The 23,298-nt window shown below is 38.9% G+C and overlaps 1 protein-coding gene across 1 annotated transcript in view; it reads left to right on the top strand.

Moving 5' to 3' along the window:
* The first annotated feature begins 222 nt into the window (after positions 1 to 222).
* LOC146591101 (MAL-like protein) overlaps positions 223 to 23,298 on the top strand; it is a 31,733-nt gene continuing 8,657 nt past the window's right edge. Inside the window, exons 1-20 of the mRNA XM_085313446.1 lie at positions 223 to 321; positions 399 to 463; positions 2,879 to 2,939; positions 3,398 to 3,534; positions 4,473 to 4,668; positions 4,988 to 5,089; positions 5,948 to 6,039; positions 6,494 to 6,536; positions 7,054 to 7,135; positions 7,846 to 7,940; positions 8,679 to 8,807; positions 10,986 to 11,060; positions 12,066 to 12,176; positions 13,232 to 13,314; positions 14,802 to 14,878; positions 15,944 to 16,043; positions 16,675 to 16,787; positions 19,118 to 19,191; positions 20,241 to 20,285; positions 23,066 to 23,194. Of these exons, the coding sequence (XP_085169572.1) occupies positions 253 to 321; positions 399 to 463; positions 2,879 to 2,939; positions 3,398 to 3,534; positions 4,473 to 4,668; positions 4,988 to 5,089; positions 5,948 to 6,039; positions 6,494 to 6,536; positions 7,054 to 7,135; positions 7,846 to 7,940; positions 8,679 to 8,807; positions 10,986 to 11,060; positions 12,066 to 12,176; positions 13,232 to 13,314; positions 14,802 to 14,878; positions 15,944 to 16,043; positions 16,675 to 16,787; positions 19,118 to 19,191; positions 20,241 to 20,285; positions 23,066 to 23,194 (1,878 nt within the window). The 5' untranslated portion in view covers positions 223 to 252. The remainder of the gene's footprint in view (positions 322 to 398; positions 464 to 2,878; positions 2,940 to 3,397; positions 3,535 to 4,472; positions 4,669 to 4,987; positions 5,090 to 5,947; positions 6,040 to 6,493; positions 6,537 to 7,053; positions 7,136 to 7,845; positions 7,941 to 8,678; positions 8,808 to 10,985; positions 11,061 to 12,065; positions 12,177 to 13,231; positions 13,315 to 14,801; positions 14,879 to 15,943; positions 16,044 to 16,674; positions 16,788 to 19,117; positions 19,192 to 20,240; positions 20,286 to 23,065; positions 23,195 to 23,298) is intronic.

The raw sequence follows: 23,298 nt of genomic DNA, 5'->3' as shown, positions 1-23,298 counted from the left end.
CCTCTGTTCTGTGCCCTTTAACATCGTGAAATATTGATTAGTAACCGAATAAGCAGTCTTGTGGCCTGCTGCTGGAAACAGGCTTTGCACCTTTTAAGGCTGCGTCGATACAGACGCCTGGGTGCTCAGGGCTGGTCCGCGCCGGGGCCTACAGCTCCCAGCATGCCTCTCGCGGGCAGGGGCGCGCAGGCGCGCGCCGCCCCCGGGCGTGACGCCATCTCCTCGCGCCGCGGCGCTCGTTGCCTAGCGACCATGGCGGGGCGGCGGGCTCGGGGCCCGCTGCAGCGGGTGCAGCGGCGGAGCCGGGAGCTGCAGGAGCAGGTGGCGGCGGGCGGGGGAAAACGCGGGCGGGAGAAAGGCGGGCGGCGGCGGCTGACAGTGGCTRTGGTGTGTTGCAGGTGGCGGCGCTGCGGGCAGAGAGCGCGGCCGTGGTCCCCGGGCAGCGGAAGGCCCTGTCACAGAGGTGAGGTGGCGCCCTGGGCCCGGGGGGTCCCTGCCCGCTGGGAGGGCAACAGACACGGCCTGTGCGGGAAGGGGTGGAGGTTGTGTCCCGTACTTTGCCTTTGGCCTCCTGTCAGCCCAAATCTCCTTCGTCTCGGCCTCTGAGGGCTTCCATCGCTCTGGCCTCTCCCTTCTGCAGCCCCTACCCGTGCCAGCATCCTGAGAAGAGCAGAGCTGGCCTCCTCGTGCTGCCTCTGCTTTGACGCTCACATAAACCTATCTGTAAACCCCGTGTTGGGAAGGGGTTTTGCTGCTAGTTTGTTTTTTTGGCCCGTAAAAGAGTCCTCAGTTCCTATCTCTGACTCAGTAGTGCACGGGTTCATGTAATCAGGCATCTTGCTCTCTGTGTCTGCAGGCAGGTCTGCATATTCTTCAGCTGTCTCATGTCTGGGCTGTGAAGGAGCATCAGCTTATTTGTATGTTGCATAGCTGGGAGTTGGTTTCTGTGCAGAGCATGAGCCTGGCTCAGTTCTTCCTCTGGATTCATAGCTACGTGTTTCTGCAGTCCTGAGTAGCAGGATCATGCTTACATCAGTAGGACATGAAGTGACTATAAAGCCAAACCTGTCCCTGAACATTTGCAGGATCAGATACTTAACTCTCTAGCCACTGCTCTTGTGTTGGCTATGAGAGTACACATGACAGTCTCACCTATGTGACTGTGGTATATTTTGCAGCTTACAGAACCCATCCATTTGGTCTCCTGCATTTTAGCAAGAGAAGACAGGGAATTGATTTTCAAACAGTAGATGCTACCCTGGCAGTTGAAGGCTAGTCCTTGACCCATTAGCTACCAGGCATCAATTTTCTGTGTTGCTACAGTGTTTAACAACCTAGAGGGCTGAGGCATAAACCCACGCCAGCCACTGGCTGGTGAGGTTGGGCCACTCTGAATAACAAAGCCCTTTGATGTGTCAAGTAGTATGTGTAGCTGTAAGAAGTCCACCTAGGAACCATTCTTTATTTATTTAGATGTGTGTAAACGAGCAGGTTTCACTAGGAAGTTTCACTTTTTAAAAGAATATTCAGTGATGTCACCATGATGCTGTACTGTCACGTTTTAGATTTGAATACTGCGTATGTGGAGAAAGCAACTTGTGCTGCTAAACACTACCTACTGCTCTACCCTAATGCTGCTTAGCGCTCAGCAAAGCCTTCAGTTGTTCATGCACACTAGCCATCCTTTTTGCTTTCTCATGACTTGATGCTCTTGAAAAACAAATTAAACTTCTTCTATATCAGCATGTCATTACTGGAAATTGCTTAAGTGGTCAGCTGAAGATCTGAGGTCAGCCGCCTGGAGTGGGCTGGAAGAAGCACATGATGATCAATTTCTTTGATATTCCCTGGGAATGAAAAGAAACAAAGGACTCTGAGGAAGTTGTGATCTACAGTGCTACTCCTGTGTTAACCCCAACCCCTTTCCTTAGAGTTGATACTGGGATCAGTTCAACCGTAATGAGCTAAATCAGCAGTTGGCCTGGTACAGAGTCTGGTGTTTGATAGCATATGCCTGTGAAATAATGTAAGTACAGGTAAGCATGTAGGCAAACATCGCAGAGATGCATCATACAGGTAGATACCTCCTGAATTTTCTCCCTGTGTTTGATCATCTCAGGTGTAGCCTTGGTTGTGCCACTGCACTCAGACACCGTGGTTGTGTTTGATATCTGTTGATTAATATTCTTCTGTGAATTTGTCTGATCCTTTGGTGAAGTCACATTTATAGTAGTGCCTACTAGCAAGTAGTTGCAGGGATTAATTACTTATTGTAGAAAGAACTACCTTCTGGTTGTTTGGAATCTAGCCCTTGTAGATTAACTCCGTGTCCTCTCATGCTTGCATTGGAAGATGAAGCAGACAATAGTTACTCATCTACCTTCTCCATTTTTCTCATAGATGTGCTGATTTCTGTCTTGTCTCTTCTCACTCATCCCTTTCTTTCAGGCTGAAGCAATACACTAGCTGCTTTCCAGTCCTCACAGATAGAGGTAGTTTTAAGTGAGCATTTGCACATTACACATAAACAGTTTAGCTATTTCATCCTTCAGTTCCTCAAAGACTCTCGTGTGGCCACCTGTTTGTCACCAAGAAATTGTAAGGACCAAACAACAATTTCATTTTGTTTCTATTCTACAACATCTTCTACTGATGCTTCAATTTTAAATAGTTTTGTTAATATACTTCTTGTAAAGAAGTACTAAATTCTTGGCTTATGAGTTGCCACTTGGGCAAGTATTGGTATTTGTAAAACTGTATGTACGCACAGTTGTGTGAAGATCTGGGTATCTACAAATTTCAGTGATTATGCATGATTTGGGTTACATTTTTATCAGAGATAAGAAAGCACAGTCTGTTTGTTTTGCTTTCAATATAGATGTATGCAGCTGAAGAAATCTGTAGAGGAGAATGCAATTGTACTTCATAATTTGAAAAAGGTAAGTATACAGAGAAATTTGTTAATGATTTTCCTCAAAATGCATCACACTGAATGTTCAGAGAACACCAATGTCCTTAGATTTTTAGGTGCTTTAGGACAAGAGCAATGCCTAGCGCTGTATAAACCCTGATTGCTGTCTCTGAGAAACATTTAATACAAATATTACATAAAAGCATATTTTTTATACTTCACTATGTACAAATTCTGGACTTAAAATGTTTATCAACCAGATATGTTATACTGGCAGTGGAGAATGCGGATTTGAAATTTAACAGGAAATAAGAGGGTAATAAGAAGGAAATAAGAGTAAGAGGGCAAGAGAGATGTCACTGAACAGGGGATGACAGCAGCCAAGGAGGGTAAAATCTGTTGAGAAATGTCTGGAAAACTAGCTCTTGAGGGGAATTTTAGCTTTGTTTGATTGTTTGAACAATTGAGTATATTCTTCTTTCCCAGGCTGATGAGCCTGCACCTGTAGGGAATTATAATCAGAGGAAAGAAGAAGAAGAAAAACTATTGCAAAAACTCTCTCAGCAGCTGCAGAAACTTGCTGTGATCTTGGATCAGGATAATGGGACTACAAGTTACACTGTGTAAGTAGCTTGAATAAATAAAATCTGCACTTTCATAAAACTGTACATGCGGGCCTGGAAAGGACCCTGAAATATTGTTAGTACATCTCCTTTGTTATCTTAACATAGGATTAAAAATGATGGACAAGACGTTTTCTGTGTATGGCCATGCAAGATGTATGCATAGTTACTGGTGCACTAACACCAGACACTGCCTACTTTGAGATAAATTAAGCTCAGATCCTCCCACATACTGAAGTAATGCCTAATTCTTGTCTGTTTCTTCTGGAAAACTTTCTCCTCTTGATGCATTTCTCTTTTTATTTGGTGTTACCCATGTTTTATCATAGCTGGATGGCAGAGAGAACATTGCAGGATGAAAAACATAGAAGCACCAGCAGCACAACGAGATGTGCTACAGCTGAAATTTGTGCCACAAAAGTGAGGTTTCACCAAGATCTCTGGAGGTTGCAGCCATTTTGCCACAGAGGAAAAAGATGAAGAGAAAGAGTAGTAGAGCTATAAAATCAAAAAGTGCAAAATCAGAGCTTCTCACAAGACTGGAGGAGATAGAATAGAGTATTCCATAAGCAACAGTGCATGCGACTGTTCAAGAGCAAAAATACTGAAGAGCTAGTTCTTGTGGGGCTTGTTTTATTGGTGCAGTCAAGAATGACTTGCTGGATGTTTCTAAGGGTGGTAGTTAACAACTGAAGAGGAAAAAAAATGTGGCCATTGAGAGGAGTGAATGCACTGTGATGTCTGCCTTTAGGGATGAAACACCATTTAGGATTTTGGGGTTTCTTCAGAACAGCCTGGAGAGTAAAATGCAGAAATGAAAATTCTATATCTGGATAATAAACTTGTGGAGAAGCCCATATTGCAAGTTTTTAGAGAAATTTTGAGAAATTCTGTAAAAATAAAAATTGTAATATTTTATATTTTTTTGGGGGGGGTAGAGATGGGGGGAATCAGAAGGATGCTCAAACAGAAGATGAAAATGAAGAGGATGATAGTGATGAAGAAGAAAGTAGTGAGGAAGAAGACAGCGATGAAGCAGATGATGAAGATAAATTGTTGGATGATCCACATGTTAAAGAATGCATTGCAGTGGGAAACTTTAATGCACAGCAAGAAGGGGACCTCACATTTAAAGTAAATACGTCTCTAAAAGTTGCTTTCACTGTTCTATTATTGCAGATAATCCTGTACAAAGTGGGAACTGTAATTAAATCACATGCTTCTGAAATTCGTCAATTTGGAGAATTTGATGAGAAATGGTTTTTCCTGGTCCACAGTTGGCCAGGTGGAGTTCAGTGTCCTTTTGCCATCTTCTGTAGTGGCAGAGTCTATAGTGGTACTCTCTAATCTGTTCTGAGTAGAATTTGAATAACAGTCATATGACTTTTTTGAAATACTTGGGTTTAAACCTATTAATTTTATTTTGTATCTGTGTCTCTTTCCAATGGTGAAGAAAGGTGAAGTCCTGCTTATACATGACAAGAAGGCTGATGGCTGGTGGGTAGCTGAAAATTCAGAAGGGGAGAGAGGCCTTGTTCCGAAAACCTATCTTGCGGTTAGTATACTGTCACCTTATTCCATTAGAGAATAATCTCTGTTATCTTATGTATATATTATCAGAAAAATAGCTGTATAAAATTGATCATAATGCTTACATGGTTACACAATGCTCTTTTGCCAATTATTTTCAAATAATACCAGATATGTATGTGTATGAAGGTAGTTAGCAACAACAGTACTATTGTGCCTGTGAAGATGTCAAATACGTGATTATTACAGAGAAGCTTCTTAAATATGAAAATGATAATCTTTGTTACTGAAGGTCAGCTCTGAAGGCCACAAGTGGCTATGGAATAACTCATTCTTTTCATGATTTATATGAAATATGAATTCATATGGAAGATGGAATGTTTTGTAATTTAACACAAAACAACCTTTTCAAAAATAGATTTTGAAGATTTGTAACTTTTCTTATTATTGAGAGTATCTTACACATATTAGTGTGTGTACTGTACGTGTACATCCAGTGTGCAGTTGTGACAAATGTTTACGTGTGAGTACATGGTTTGGATCAGTTGAGTCCTGCTAGTCTGGAACCAGAGCTTTTCAAAATGTAATTAAAGACTGTGTTGGGTAGCTATCTTTGTACTTAATGATGCTGATGCATTTTTCTCTTTAAAGAGTGTGCTTTGTAAATATGTTTTGTTTAATGAGCATTTGCAAGAACACGCTGGTCTCCTACTGTAGCTGCAGAACTAAGGGGTCTCTTCTGCAGTTACAGTGCTCTAGAGTGATGGATCATTTCCTTCTAAACTATGAAGACATGCTATGGTGAGAGAATACTTTTTTTAATAAAAAAGACAAAGAACTATGATGAAAGCAAACATTTTCCATTTCTGAACCTGAATTACAGGTCTATAATAAAGATGAAGAAAGCCAAGAAGACAGTGAAGAACAGATAGAGGTGGTAGATGAAACAGCAGTTGGAACCAAAATTACAAAAAGGCAAGTGTAGTGATGCAAAAGCAAATGTGTGTAAAATTATTCTGTCTTCTCCTTAAATATGGCAGAATATTACTTACAGTGAAAATACCTCACCATTGTATTTGGTTCTTTGTGTTTTCAGTAAAGGAGACACTTCAATTTTTCTCTATTTACTAATTTCAATTGGGAGATATAATTTCCTAGGTTTTGAGGGAAATTTTGCTTTGGTTTGCCTTATTTTTTTTTTTTTTGTCTCATAATCGAAGAATGACTGGGTCATATATTGGATCAGGTTACATCTCATGAGCCACTCTATCAGTTAGTATTGGTAGCTGGAAATATGCCATTATTAAAGATGGTATCTGTACAAGATACTAAGTTTCTGGTATTTGAAGACAAACACATGGATTTCATTTTAAAATTTTTGTCTGCATGGTGATACATTTATAAAAGAATAATACTATTTTTCTTCTAGGACAGATTCTCACTGGAGTGCTGTAAGAAAAGCTGTCACAGAGGTAGGTATATTTCTTATATAGTAACTTAAGCTACCATAATATTAATTACTATGTAGAGTAAGCTTGATATTTTAACAAATGCTTTATTTTATTGTACAAATAAGTGTTAATAAGCATCTCTAGCTTGTTTTCTCTAGCAAGAAAAGTTAATGTTCTCTAATGCTTTTGAAATAGGCTGCAGCCCAGCCTGTGTGTCTAAATGAAGGCACAAATGAGATGTCTTTTGTTGTTTTGTTTTGCCGTAGTAGTGCTTCACCAGTTCTTGTTTCAAGGTGTGGTTTTGTTCTGTAACTCACTGCTATGGTACTTCTCTGAAATGGAAGTAGGATTTAGCAAAGCAGGAATCTGCCTAGGGTCATGCACAAAACAAAATAAAAGATGTTTTGGGGAATGAGGTTAAATTAGAAGACTTGACTGATGCCCCAGACCTTTCATACTGGCTGTGTGAGAGCTGTATACTGGTACAGAATTAGATGTTTAATAGCTGGAATACCAATATCTAAATTTTTTTGAGTAGAATGACACAGTAGAGGTATTGGCAACCATGGGAGCTGTTCCTGCAGGATTCCGCTTGTCTACACTTTTCCAGCTCTTAGAAGGTAAGGTTTTATTACAATAATTGCACTGCAGGATTCTCAAGCACCTGTGGATTTCTTTTGTCATTACTTTTGGTGAAGTAATCTCAAAACACTCCCCCTGCATCTTTTTCTCCAATTCAGTCTTTATTTATCTGGGTGAGGTCCTGGCCACACGAAGGCAATAACAAATTTCTTAATGACTTCAAAGGTTTTTGTCTTCAAGGATACTTCCTGTTGACATTGCAGAAATGGATTTTATATACATACATACATATAAAAGTTTTCTAACCTTCTTTTGTGGAGCTCTTTGAAGTCTCCTCACAGAATTTAATGCACATCCCATATCTTTCTATCATTTAAAAATGTTTCCAAAATGGCTCTTTTTCTTGATTTTATTATTGTGCATCTGGAATGAAACACTGCAGTACAGATGGTTTTGCACCTTCTAAAGGGCACTTGTAGAAGATGCCTCTATAGTTCTGTTTGGACTAGTCAAATATTCTAAAGGATTTTATTCACATTTGAATTGTGGGCAATGTTCATTTTGTGACAGTAAAGGTCATAGAAATTTTAAGAGTTTTTAAAGTTCCTTTTGTTTTGAGAAATATGTTGAGATAGATGAAATTTTGTTTGTTCTTTTGTGATGAAATTTAAAAATCACATCCCTTCAGGATGAAGGAATCGGAGAGGGAGGAGTGCAAATAACAGAATAAAATGTTGTCATCTTGTAGATAATCAATTTCGAGCAAGTTACTTTATACAGCCTGAACTTACTCCCTCCCAGCTGGCTTTCAAAGACTTGGTGTGGAACTCTGAAAAAGATACTGTGAGTATTACTAGTGAGAAAGCTATGATACTGTTGTGTTATGAGGGAAATAACAGAATCTGTAAGTGTGAATTACTAGCAACCTAAAAAAACCCCATATCATATTATTGGGTAGATACTACTGTGAAGCAGATGCCAGATTTTTTTGATGTCAATGTAGACTCCTTAGGCAGTAGATGTTATCGCACTTTAATAACAAGAAAAAAATCAAGAGAAGTTGTCATGTTGAGTCTTATATAAGAGTTTCATCTTGGGCTTCTGGATTTCTTTCCTGTCTGGAGTGAAACAGATCTGCATGGCTGACAGGTCTGAGTTGTTAAAGCCTAAACTTTTGTAAGTCATTTTGAAATCACTCATTTCATTTGGCTTCTTTCATTCTGACTCACAATTAAATCTTGATTTACACCATTGTTATACTACTTACAAAATAATTCTGGAAAAAACAGTAGCTCAGAAATTGTAATTGTCAGTAAGTCCTGAAATACTTAGGGAGGAAATTCATGGCAATATTCCCTCTCTTTCTTATGTGCTGCACTAAATATCTGTACCAATCTCCTTAGAAGAGAGCTGAAGAAGGCTTATGAAGAAATTTTGCTGCTAGTGCTTCACCAGCTTTAAGGATATAAGAATCTAATCTAGTGAACACTATCTTCTTAATAAACAAACACAAAAATGATAGTACATACAGAAAGAGCCTGTATGAAAGATTAAATCTTCCTTTTGTTGTCTGTATTTTAGATTCATCAAAGAACAACTCGAATATCCATGATTGTAACTTTATGGAGCTGTAAAATGATTCCTCTCCCAGGAGTCAGCATACAGGTTCTTAGTAGACATGTTCGACTTTGTCTATTTGATGGCAATCGGGTAAGTTACTTGGCTATCAAAAAAAAAAAGAAAAAAAAGTCTTGATCAGGTGTAATGCTTTAGGATCTTTCAGGAGTTCCTTAGGAACTGTAGTCTCATTAAAAGAGAAAGAGCCCTAAGTTCCTTAGCTGCTTTTGAAAATACTATGAATGTACTGATAATCCAGTCTTGTCAGTAAGGATATGGTGTTTTTCGGCTCATTTCTTGGAGCATAATAATTTAAACTTTTTTTTTTCCAAACATAATGCTTACATATTCATAAGCATGTAAAATCCAAAAAGCTTTTTTGAAATTGTATGGTATATAGTAAAGAAATTAACAATATAAATTAATGATGTTTGTATAAATTGCTAGATACACACCACAATAGTTGTAATTTTAGGAACAATTAATTTCTTTAAATTCAGATAAATAAAAATATAAACAAAAATTCATCTGAATCTGATAGCCTAATGGAAGCTAGGCTGCCACAGCTTCATTCCCTCCAGGTGAATGAACAGCGAGGCTGAGTATGTATGTCCAACAGACTTAAACACATACACATATGTATACACAGGGCAGGCACACGGATCAGCACAGACAGAAACACTCAGCTCATATACAAACACAATTAGCACCAGCAACCTCTTCCTACTCCCTTCTCTGGCCATTCAAGAGGAAGGTCTTTCAATGAGAATTATATAATCATATACAGTGTGGATCCCTCCAGTAATCTGGGCCTAGACACTCGCGCTATCCTGTAGCTTGCCCCAGTATCCCCAGTAGCTGGTACCTGGACATATGAGCCCCCAAGGCCTGCAGCCCCTCTCCAGCTGCTGGTACAGATCTTGCCCATGCGTGTGAATGCATGTGCAACCCAGCTAGGCACACTGTGGGTAGCTAGCCCCTGCATCCTTCCTCCCCACCAGTTGCCTCCCTCAGAGAGACACATATGTGGGTCTCACTTGACCCTAAGGCCCCACAGTCTCTCCAGCAGTTGTCCTAAACCCTCTGGTCCCTCTAGTAGCCAACTCTCCTGTGGACTTCAACATCTCTAGAGACACACATATGTGCACACCTGACTCTTAAGGCCAGCTCACTAGCTAGTCTGACTTGTTATTTGTTCGAGATTGCACACTGACACATGCATCTTCACCCACTCTGATTGATGCCGCTCCAGACACACAGGACTCTGGCTCATGGTCTGACTCCAGTTGCTGGCATATAGGTCTCCGTACACACGCATGCACACAGAGAGCTCCTCACTGAGGAAAATGAAATGGAGTTTAATGGGGGGACAGGACAGACTACTGATCAGGCTCAGGGTATGGCCTGACAAGCATATCGACCAGTACCTGTGTACAGGCAACTGGCCCCTTTTACCACCTTATCCATCTATTTTCTCACCCTTGTTCTTCCCTGAATTACCTTGATCTCTCTCTTTTCCCACCTTTGGTTACTCCCATAAAAATCCTGTAGTAAGTGTTGTGCAATCCCTAAATGCTCCTCCTCTGCATGCCACAATGTGTCCCTTACCCTTAGTCCCTTTAACCTCTTCTGGCCTGCAAAGTGATCTGGAGAACCTCTCCCCTTGACTCACTGCAGTGGGTGTCACACCCAGCCTGTAGGACTGATAGGTCTTTTTCGTGACTGCTCCAGGAGGCTCCATTTCTGTGTGTGTGTAATTGGGGTTCCTGGACCTGCTATTGTGTCTCAGTATTTGTAGAGAAGAGCCTTTGGGCTGGTTCTCTGCTGTGATGGGCCTGGGAGTAGCTGGGTCAGTATTATTCAGGTTTCCTCCCTGCTATTGTTCCTCTGTGCTCCTCTGCGTGCGCGCATGCAGAAATGAGCTTTTTTTTTTTTTTTTTTTTATCATGTAACCTACCACTAACAATCAACAATCTGACAGTTTAGCTGTTCTGTTCCCCTGAATGCTCCTGGGGGAAATCAGAGTATATTACTGTACTTTATGAAGCAGGAATCCTTGGAAAGTACTCTGCTTGTGATTCTGTCCATGGTTTCAGAGAATACTTTCTCTATAGTCCTTTAAACTGAAACTATCTGATGAAGAGCAAGTGTAATTTTCTTTATTGCATGCAGATGGTTGGATTAATGTTAGATAATGCTGCATTTTCTTAAAGTTGCATACCTTCCCAGGAAAAAGTTGTCTTAGCATTCTTCCCTGCTCTCATGTTTTAGGTGCTCAGTAACATTCATACAGTGAGAGCTACATGGCAACCTAAAAATCCCCAAACATGGACCTTTTCTCCAAGGGTAGGTATCTAGTTCAGAAAATGACATCGCCAGTAACTGTTTACAAGTTCTTTTTTTGCATATATCTATTACTTCTTGCATTCTTGCTGAAATAAAATGTACTACAAGGAATTTTCAGTAGGTCAATACTTTACCTGAGCATTTGGCTTTCAATAGCTAATTGTCTTACTGTGAATATACTGTCTTAGCCCCTGAGTAACTGTTGAGAGGAGATGTAAATCCTAATGCGTGGACTGTTTGCTTGTCCTTAAAACAGGACTTTTCTTGGCTTGATTGAAGTAACAGTCATTTCTCTCCTGAGCCAAGGGGAAACTGCTGGGGAAATAAACTGCTGACATACCTACGACTGGTCATCTGTAGATCTCCAGGCTGTTAATCAAAGGTCTAAGCATTGTTGTTTTTCCTAGAACCAAAATAACATCTAGAAGAGAAAGATTTGCTGAAATATGTGAATTCAGACTAACTGAAATAACACTTTCAGGATAACTGAAGTGCTGGTTCCTTCCTTGCCTGTAGCCATGACACCTTGAACAATGGTTGAACAGACTCGTGTGTTGTTGTTTTTTTAATTAAAACACTTTGGAGAAAAGGAGTAGATAGAAGAAAAAGCAGCAGGAGGGCTTGATGATCCAACAGATGGCACTGGTTAAGTATGAATCAATATTAAGCTCACATTAGATAGTGTTTATGGAGAAAGGAAAAGTGATATCTTTTACCCCAGTTGTGGCTGTGGTTTTGGAGAGAATTAAATGCTTTTTGATACCTTACATTCTTTGATAACTTCTCACTAAAAAAAGAAAGTACCTTGCTAGCATAGCTATGCTACTTGGCAAGATAAAGAATAAGGGGAGCAGGGGATTCAACTGAAATTGGTTCTGTGCTCATCACTTTTTTATATATCATGGAATGGGGTCTTAGATTTTATGTGAAAGTCTGTCTTCAATGACGTTTAAAAATCAGAATTTTTTAAATATGTACATTCACTTTTTTYCCCTCCTGCATTAGGTAACAGGCATTTTACCCAGTTTGCTAGATGGTGACTGTTTCGTCAGGTCCAATTCTTCGTCTTCAGACATTGGCATATTATTTGAACTTGGCATCACTTATATTCGCAATGTAAGTGTATGAAGTTGCAGACTAAGTCACTGCAAGTGTTACCAAAAACCATGTACAACACAAGTACATGTTTATAAAGTGGATCTGCTGTCCTAAATTCTGCTTTAAGCTGCAGCATCTCAACACCAAACTGTGAGGCCCAAGTGAAAATGTAGCTGAATTATCTCTATTTTATGCAAGACTATTAAAGTCCTGCTGATGAACAACATGTCAGTAATCGATGATTCACAGAGACCTAATGGGGCATAATGGCACTTCTCTGCTAATCTGAGTAGTCAAGATTATGTGAACTTGTCGCCTCTGTTTACAGAATGAGGTCAAATGAAGACTGGAGGGTGTACACATTCCTAGCTGTTAGTAGTGCTTCTGGGTCTTAATCTCTCTGCTTGGTCTATCAGGTTGTCTTAGAAAGAAATGAACAATCTTTACCCCTAGTTTATATGTATGGAAGCTGGGGTACTGAAAAGTGAATTGGTAACTGTCAGGGTCACACAGCAGACCTGGTGCAGAGGAAAAATGGAGTTGATCTTGTGTACCAGCCCATCCATTTCCCAGGCACTCTCTCTCTCTGGTACTGAGAGTAAAGCTCTCTGATGCACAAGATCACGGATGGGGAAACTGTTGGCTCTGGAATCAAATGGCTAACTCTTTGTTTTTCATTTACATTTGTTTTCTTTCCTTCCTTTATTTCTTTAGAACATCATTGCAGGTTTTGGGAGTTTCACCTTTATATCTGTGGATTTCTTTATTTTCAGGAGCTTGATATACTTAGGAATATCTTAAGTGTATGCTTCCTGTCGTTATAAATCCTGATCTCTTAAATGTGTTTATTAACGATCAACTTCAGCACAACTATTTGATATTTGGTAAAACATCTTCAAACACCTTTGAAAGCGACATTGACGATGTTTGCTTACCATGAATCTGATTTTTTTTTTTTTTTTTTTTTTACCGTTTTAAGGGAAATTCTGTATGGAATATTCTAAATAGTTATTTATGGTTCAGTTACCCATTGCAGTTTAGCTACTTGAGTTAGTTGCTCTTTTATTTTCCAGTCAACAGGTGAAAGAGGAGAGTTAAGCTGTGGCTGGGCATTTCAGAAGCTTTTTACTTCTGATGGAATGCCTGTTTCTTCCAAGTAAGTTAGTCTTGATTTTTCTTTCTTGCTTCCGCTCATTTCCCTCCCCCCCATATATCTGTATATATATATGTGTGTGTGTGTGTGTGTATGTGTGTATATATGTATATAATTTTCTTGCTTGTTTTTAATGCAAATGCTTGTTAGGCTACAAGTAAAGTTCATATTTCAATTCTTGCCCATTGATATGGACAGGATATATCCAGTCTAATATGCAGGTTGTACTGAATCTCCCAGTGCAAACACTGGTTTTGCTTTCACAAACACTGTACTTTCAAACTATTTTTTTGTGGGAAAAGTGCTCCCTAGAACCAACATTCAGATCTGACATGCTGCAATTTAATATTTGTTTAAAAATAGTCCTCAATAGAATTTGAAGCTATGGAAGTGCCTAAGTGAGTTAGGAGTTCTTAAGAGCTTTATTTATAAAATTAAAACCTTAAGTAAAACTTAAATTTTAATTTAAATCCTTTTAAATTCTGCTCTTTCTCTTTAGCTGCCTGACCTGTGTGTGTATATGTGTGACTTCTATAGATTTCTTTCGGCATTCAGAGAATGGTAAATAAAGGAGAGATGCTATTTGCACTGATGGTGTGAACTTAATTTGCACTCCTCTTTTGTATCCATAGGATATGATACAGCTTTTATTTAGATCACTTCAGTGTTTTCCATTGAACCTATTTAATCTCTGCACATGGCTCTTAAATATTCTCCACTCTTTGTAGCAGAAATACTCTTTTTGCTATCCAATCTCTGTAGTAAGGCTGCTAGGTCACCTCACCTTACTGTCCTGCTCTCTAGATTGTCTCTGCAATCGATATAAAGAGATAAAGACTACCAGGAGGACTGTAATGAAGACTGTGCTGTCCAACCAACTGACGTGCTAGAGCATGGTTTTGTTTTTTAACTATATGCCCTTATAGTTCCACAGACACTTCTTCCAAGCTGGAAGAAGAAAACCAGATTAGACCTTCATTTCACAGTACATCAGCCACTGGAATAGCTGCACCATCTCTGTCTGCTCTTTTACCTAGGTGTGAAATATGTGAAATTAGTATTAAAAATATTCCACTTTTCAAGATGAATAAATTAATATTAAAAATGCTCCACACTTTGAAACTAAAATTGGCTAGCTTTCTCACCTTGGAAAATACATTTCAGTGACTAAAAGTTCCATCCTTAAGTGTGCAGTAACCATTAGTTCCTAGGACTTAAACTAGGCAAAAAGGTTGTGCTTGTAACATTAGCATCTCTTATCCACCTGCTTTTCCAGAATGATATGAATATAAAGTCAATTTCAGGTTTATCATTTGAATTTTGATTACTTAGTAATTGGGCTTAGACAGTTCATATAAAATATTAGCAATAACCGCAAGCACCTTTTCTGTTTTCTTTATTTGAGATAGCAGGTTGGTTTTATCAGAGAACAGTGTGATACACTTCTCACGTATATTTTTTCATTCAGCTATGCTGATTTTCTTTCACAGGACATATGAACTGCTACTAAATGGTGGTACTCCCTATGAGAGAGGTGTTGAGGTTGACCCATCAGTATCAAGAAGAGGTTTGGTTTCTCCTAAACATTTCATAAATGAAGTAATTTAACAAATGTTTTATTTATTTCAGAGCATGCAATACTCAGCTACACTCTTGTTAGTAGGTGTTTACTACAGCCCAGTTTTGTGTTATGTGTTGCCATTTTGTCACTTTGCCTAGGAAATAACTAATTTTTAGGGCTGGTGGGTATCAGAACTGTCTGTCAGTGCCAATATTTCTGTAATTTCCAGTGTCTGTAGGTGGAGGATTACTTCTGATACATGTATTCAATTCTTTCTTTAATCCACACTTTACAGTTCTTGGCCATTGGATAATAGTACAAGATTTAGCAATAAAATTGGTCTGTAGAATTCCCAATCCAGACCAGCTTGTTTCTGTCCCTGTTGTTGGGATACCTGGTGTGAGGGGTACAAGCATAACAGGTTGTGGGCTGTGCTGTGAACTGTAGCAGGAAACTGAGCTAGATGGAAAGAACTTGCCCAAAAGACAGAAGCTTGCCTGAAGAGGTGATGATTGCAAGATGGAGTCTGAACAGGCAAGCAGGAAGGGACTCCTTAGCCCTGCGTTGCTGCTAAAGCCTCGTATCTTGAACTGAGTGAATGTCTGTGTTCCACATGTGCATAAAAACACTCCAGAGCATTTGCACTAGTTCTTCCCTGTTGTCTTGAATGCAGAGTTCATTTAGATGATAGGTCACACAGGAGGTGCTGTGGCTTTTCTCTGGAAGCTGTAATAACATCTATTTGCCAGTGACACACATTGCTGCAAGTTATAGAGGGCCTTTGCCTTTTGGATAAAGACACCTTACCTCCATTTTACTCCATGTATGTTATAATGATCCACTCTTTCTAGAGAGGGGTAATAGCTTATGTTAGACCAAATGTTGGTGTAACTGGAAAATTCAGAAAAGTTTTCAGGCATTCTATTCCCCTTTCAGGTCTTTAGGCTATCCTTATACCAATATAGTTTCAGCAAAACAAATCTTACCAAATTGAAATGTCCATTCTTGTTACATAATTCTTAATGTTCTTTCAAAATGACTGATTTTGTGTTTTGCGATTTATTTCTCAAGCAAGTGGTAGCGTTTTTCATCAAATTATAACACTCAGAAAGCAGCCTGCACTTCTCGTGAAACTGAGATCATTAAGCATGCAGTCAAAAGACATCYTGAAGTAAGTATTTGTTTATGTGGCAACAAAATTAAAAAGTATTTCAGATAATTTAGAATGGTCCTAGAGATCCCTGGAACACTGGCTACGGATGTCTCTGAAGTTTGTGTCACCTTTACATTGTACTCAACCTCTGTTTGAGGCTTAGAGCTATTTTATTGAGTGAAAGAATACCCCTAAAAGTGAAGCAAAAAGCTTTAAAGCAAAGGGGGAGGAGAAGGGAGAAAAAATGGAAAACTGCAGCAGCAGGAATTTGCCCCAGGCTCTGGAAATCTGGAAGATACTTTCAGTGCTTTCATGTTAAGTTAGTGTGTATGCGTTTAAATGAAATGTTCAGATAATTAGTACAAACCTCAGAACTTGCATGGAAGTGAGCATAAATAGCTCCGTAAGCTAATGTGAAGTTTAGAAATTGATCCTATCTTGTTTCAATCTTTCTGTGTTCCCTAAAACTTAATGTTATAGCTGTATCTATGTATATCTTCAAAAGTTGCAATAGACTCATGAAGATGCCAGTATGAGCTAATAAACGTATCTTCATGAATCTGTTGTTACTCTCAAGTTTTGGAGAAAAAYGCTTTGCAGGAACATTTTTGAATAAAAATCTCAACTTCATATTCTTTTTCCCCAATAGTTTGCTACCGGAAACATTAATTGGTAGTATGTGCTACATCCATCTCTTGATATTTTATCGACAAATACTTGGTGATGCACTCCTGAAAGACAGAATAAGCATGCAAAGTGCCGGTAAGAATTACTGTTGTAGAGAGGAACTTAAGCATGGAGAGCATGTTGACTTCAACAGGAGAAAGATCAGGTTCTTGATGAAAATTCTTTCTGAGGTTTCCCCTTCATGAGATTAGACAGGGGCCTGCAGGGGAAACTCCCACTAATATGGGGTACTCTTAGAGTTGTGCCCCCTAATAATGCTGGCATTGAGATCTGACCATCTCACATAGTTAGGCAATCATACTCTCTAGATAGAGGGTCTCAATATTATAACTTTCAGCCTGCAGGTGGGGACAAAATGAAACCTCTTGTCCCTGTTGATAAAAGAAGACAACCTCTCACTATAGCTATCATCACTGATCACCATCAGTGTGTTTGCATTTCAAACTAGTAATGTTTCAACTTGCATCTAATGAGTTTCTCTGACGTCAGTTCCCACAGCAGGATGCAAAAACTGCAAGAATAGTTTTGTTTGCTATGAAGTATGAATCAAGTGTTTTCAATGAAACTTGCATCAAAAAAAGCCACTCTTATGTGGGTAGATAAAGGGACTATTTGGAAATGTTTCCTTTTTACCACCCATGCAATGAGAGATTATACATTCACAAAGGCTTACTCATTCATTTCTAGCGTATATTTGTTCTTGTGAGTGGTAGAAGGGATCAGACAAACTTTTCTGTCATTAGGATCAGCTATTCCTGATTTTTCATGGAGCAGGAAGAGGCAGGAGAAGTGGAAGAGCTCTAATATTAAAACTCTGCATCTTACTCCTTCCATCTCTTTTTTTCAATAAAAGTATAATAGTTTATATTCTTCTCTATTTTAAAATTGTATTTGAAATATAGCAAACTTATATTTCTTAACTGTACTATATGTGAATTATATCAGTACTGCAAAGTAATTCTTTCATGTGTTTTCTCTTGTCTTGTCTCCAGAGAGAATTATATATCAGCTGTTCCCAAGACAAAAAAATTTACATATGCACATACTAACTTTTTAAACCTACAACCTCTAGCCATATTTAGATATCTAAAATTATAGGTTCATCTTTCAAAGATGCTCAGAAGTTAACTCCCATCCTGATTTTCATGAACATTAGTATACATTCTGAGTGCTCAATGTCTGAAACATCAGACTCTTAATAAATAGTCTATTTAATAAACTCATCACAGAGAAACTGAAAATGCCTAGTTTTTAAAGGTCAGTTGAGAACTGCCATACTTACTTGATTTGATCATTATGATGCAGGCTAATAAATAAAGATGATGACTTTTGTTGGAGTTACGTTGCATCTATTTTGATTCAGTCTTGATTTGAAATGGTAGAAGCTTTATCCCAGTATTTCAGAATTTGTTCCAATAGGTAACTGTCATCACTATTTTGTGATGTAACAAAAGATTGCTCCTGTCATTTAAAAGTCAGCTAAAAATTTGGAAATAGGTAATTGAAAGTTGCTATAAAAAGCAGTTGGTTCTGGCTTACTTCCTTGAAATGTTCTGTTGTTAGTAAACATGTATTGCTTACTCCACTTTTGATCAACTTCAACATGAAGAAACAACATTGTACCTTTAAATAGTTAAAATCACAAGCAAAAGAAAACATTTTGACCGAAGTTCCTCTATAATATGTCACCTGTAGTACTACTATAATCTCATCTACAATCTCATTGACAAAAATATAACAGGCCCCCACAGCCACTGAGGTTTTAAGCATGTGTCTTGCCTTGTAACAGAGCACAGGGAGACAGGTCTGCCCTTTCTAATTTTGATACAGCCTGCTTGTTAAGCAGAAATGAGACCCACTTATGACCCTATGGATATTCTGGACAACATGCAGGAGACCTACACTGTTTGTTAATGTGCCCCATTTGGTAAATTTACCATGCCACTTGTTGTTATCTGGTTATCATAAAATCACACACAACATGAGCCAGATTAAGGTAAAATGGAAGAATGTTTATTCATAACATCCAAAGCAGGCAGCACAATGTCAGATGTTTATAAAAAAAAAAGACAGGTGCAGAAATGAGGGGAAGAAAGATTTTAAACTACCCTTAGATTAAATCAGTGTGGTCTCTCGCTCACCGGCATCTCATCATAAACTGGCAATGAGCATTGCATCTTCCATGTGCATCTTCTTTTGCAGATTGTAGCCATTAGAGAATTTGCTACAGAAAGCTGTCTTTGGAGAATGCAGCCCTTAGAAAGCTCTTCAACCTTCCCTGTTGCTGTGGAGTACTGTTATAGCTAATCTTCCTTTTGAAGTCTTCTGGGGAGGGGGAGGCTAGGGAGGGCTAGTCTGCTATCTTGAAATGCATTATCCTTGAATGTGCTTGTTTTATGTTTCAGATTTAATCTGTAATCCTATTTTAGCAACTTTCCCTCAACTCATGGATCAACCAGACCTGATGGATGCACTTCGGGTATGTTATCTCTGTAAGGTTCAACACATCTGACACACTAGGACTTCAAAGTAGTTTGCAAAATTTGAGCTTTTTTTTTTTATCCTGTGCAGTGATGAATGAAAAAGCCACACAGTGGAAAAGTTATGATTACTGAAGTACGTGTAGATCTCTTGTGCCTTAGCACCTTCAAAGTCGCAAGAGAATGCATGAATACCTTTAGAAGGGATGCAGAGACAGGAATTAATTAATTTAAACACTGCTAGCTGTGTAGCTACAGCAACACATTGCTCAGGCAGATTAGCTATTTGAGTGTTTGTCGGGCTTCTAGAGTACTGCGTTCATGACATGTAAGAGGTTAGCTTCTGACTGGCAGTTGCAGAACAGTGCTCACCCTATTTACACTGCAGTCCCTTGCAGGTGTCCGTACTAGACAACAACAGCTGAGTTATTTCTGCTCAAAGAACAGTACTGTTAAAACTTGTCAGTATTTGGAGTTAGGCTATATTTTTTTTTCTCTGGAACTTTTTAGTCAAGGAAGTTTATCTGTTGTGCATGAAACCATTCGTTTGATAACACTTAGTTATTTCCTATTCTTTTTGGATAGCAATTAAACAAAGGTTTTAAAGTTCTGCACAGGTTTTGATGCTTTGCATTTGTTTTTTCTTTTTTCTTTCTTTTTTCTCCATGTTGCATTGCATTCCAAAGGTTGGATGATTAAAAAAAAAAAAAAACATGTTTATAGGGTAGAGAAAGTTAACCAGGGTTATGATTGATTGTTCTAAATGGCAGATCCCCTTCATTTCATTTATATGGCTCTGATAGTTGAAAAATCTCAAAATCCTTGCATCTGTAAAATCAGGTGGGATGGCTGTTTGCTTAAATCGCCTAATATGACATAAGGGGGAATAAATATGACACAAGGGGGAATGAGGAATGAGAGAATGGTGGGGCTGCAACAGCAGCATATGCTGCTGTGGGACTGCAATAAGAGAGGTTTTTCAGCTAATAATGGAACTTTTCTAAATCTCCACAATCTGTCTGATGTAACATTTTACATTATATTTTAGAGCGCTTGGGCAGATAAAGAAAGAACTTTGAAGAGATCAGAGAAGGTAAAATATTACAGGTGGTTCTTTGACATATATTAGAACTAATTCAAAATAGCAGCTCTCTGACAAYGTTATTACTAGTTAACTATCCCTTTCGCCATAGGTATATTTAGAAAATATAGATATGCTAAATACAGTTCTTCACATTTCTTACCATATTTATAATAGCAAGCTAGAAAAGAAGGAATATGAAATTAACTTGCAACTTTTTGTCTCAGTGTTTATATATATTTCTTAACAGGAAGCTATGATAGATCCACAACCAAAATATGGTTGTTTCATACTGTGCTTCTAAGAGTTGGCTGGTGAAAACTTTCCACTTGTACGAAAGTTGCTATGCATGTCCACAAAACAGTCTTTCCTCTTCCAGCTTCTGAGCCCCAGTTCCCTCACATTCTGCTGGGGAGAAAGGCCCCCAGATTCTGTAATCTGTCTACTGCAAATGGTTGTAACCTCCCATTTTGGCAGGTAGGTAGCTGCAGAAGAACTGAATTGGCCATGTCACGTGGGCTACCTGTATCTTATCCTATCTCCTGTTTGCTGAGTGTAGAGAAGGCATATCTGTGAGAAAGGCATTGGTTGTTGATCCTAGACATTTCACTTCTTGGGAGCAGCAGAAGGATATTTCATTCATTGTGCATGCTAGTGAATAGATACACAAGGAGAGTTCTCCATTTATGCAAAAATACGAATCAAAAAGCCCTTGTGTCAGAACAGCTTTTTCAAAACTATTCAACTGAAATGAAAGCTGATTTGCTCAAAGAATTAGTAGCTCCTCAGGATCCTGGAACCATCCAGTTTTACCTGATTTGTGATATGCCACTCCCACAACAGGATTGCTGCCTGGCATGACAGCTAGTTCTTTTTCCTCCTTGCCTGCTTACATGACACAGCTGCTGAATCACCTGCTGAGACATGAACCATTCCTCCTCCAGGGGTAGCAAAGAGATATCAACGTCAGTCATATTGCTCACGCTTTTGGAACATTTCTAGAAGACTCTCAGTGGACAGTGAGTTTTCGAGGAGGTAGCGCTTTGTGTATGTCCTTCTTGCATGGAAGAGAGTATTCTAGTTTATTTGGGAAACAAGACATGCAAATCATGTTTGTTTAAAGTAAAGCAGTCAAGGATCTTTCAGTGTTTGATACTTGATGGCTGATTCTTAGTCTCTAGGTTTTACAAACTGGTCATTACCTGGGAGAGTACCATTCTCCCCAGATACAGAGTGACTTGTCAAAATGTGAAATAACATTACTTACAGCATGGCTTTATTTCCTCCTGAGAGCCATGCTGTTGTGATAAGCATGGGACTGTTCCAACTCTCTGCCTAGGGCAGTAGAGAAACAAGTGGAGTTTGAGCTTCCAAGGCAGGGAGCATATGTGCACTTCCCCCGGGACTGCTGCAAACACAGTCACTTAACTTGTGCATGCAGGGAGTATAGGAAGAAGTCCACATACACTAATATTTGATGAAGAAATATACATATACTCTGAGCAAAGGGCTTTCAGTAATCATTGTACAGATTGCTTTGCTATTTTATAGTATCATTGGCAGCACAAGCCACTTAATGCAAAGCAGCTAAAAAGTGCAAAGATCTCCTTTAGATTTGCAAAGGCTTGAACAAAAATAATTTCGAAAGCTGGGAAGTTTAGAGGTGAATTTATGTAGCAGAGCCTCAGATTTTCCATAGTAATAAATCTACCTCCAACAAAATTATTTCTAGAAAAAAAAATTAGGGAGCGATGGGGGAGCTGTCATTAAGACTACTTTGATTAATCCTAAAATATTAAATATTTAAACATTAATAAAAGAAGAAAAGGGCATTCACACTTTACTTTATCATTCCAACATTTCAGTGTGTTTCCTCCATTCACCCAACCCAAATTAAGAGTCTTTTGCAAGGGGCTTATTTGGATGAAAATAGGTTTAGTCAGATGATTGCTTTGTAAAAGATAATTGGTACTGTAGGGTGTGAAAACATCAAGGCTGACCCATTTGTGATATGCCTAAGCCAAGTTTAAGTACAATTCAGAAAATTTCTCTTAGTATAGCTGAATTATGTCATTAGGTAACTAGAGAGGATACAGAATGTTGCGTCTTGGAGTTTAATTGGGTATTGGAGCAGAAGGTTGTTACAGGTAGCTCGCCCCTGTGGGCCAAGAAGAAATCTGGAAGTTAAGACCTCTTGAACATAGATGGATCATCATGATGGAGAGCAAGGAGGGCTGTAGAAGGTTGCAAAGCTGAGATTTAAGTCAAAATTTTTAATACCAGACTACACAGCAATGCTGCCTCAGGCAAATTTTAGTGAGAGATTATATAAGAAAAATCCAGTATGAGGATGGTGAGGGGAACTTTTGCATACCGAGAAGCTTGTGTTCCATTTGGTGATTTATTCAGAGATGCAATCTTGTTCCCTGGAGAAACCCCCTATGTGTGAAAGCCTCTATGACTGACAAGGTAAGCGTCATTAAATTTCCTCATCAGCGGATGTGGTGGCATCTGAAAAATTGGCTGTTAATCACTCGTTGGTGTTTGGAAGAATAAGTGGATTGGAGGATAGATTTGTTAATCTACAGGCTATATATATAGTTCTGGTGGTGAGTTTCAAGCTTCTCTGGATTAACGGGCATTTATTTAGCAAGACTGAATCTCCCATTGTTCTGGGAATTGGGTCAGCTGAATGCTTTTTTGGATTTTTTTTTTTTAACTGTGTATATATGAATCTCTGCAGAAGTGCTTGAAAGCACTGAAATATTTTTCAATATTTTTCTTCTTTGCAGAGAGACCAAGAATTTATGAAGTCTCTGTTTGCCCTGGTGTACCATGACTCTGTCTTTCCTCTCCTCCAGTCCACTTTACTCCCCAGTCACAAGTGGGCTGATGAAGAGTCTGAAGCATCTCGCTGGAAGGTGATTGCTGACTTCTTGAAAAAGAGCCGTGAGAATGATGGTGCACTTCAGTTTTTGCTGTCATCAGAAAACACTCACAAAGCTTTTGATATCTCAGAGTTGAC

This window comes from Rhea americana, unplaced genomic scaffold, assembly GCF_003343005.1.
Source record: "Rhea americana isolate MKP2758 unplaced genomic scaffold, rheAme1 scaffold_386, whole genome shotgun sequence".
NCBI classification, from domain to species: Eukaryota; Metazoa; Chordata; class Aves; order Rheiformes; family Rheidae; genus Rhea; species Rhea americana.
This window is presented reverse-complemented; position numbering and strand designations above follow the sequence as displayed.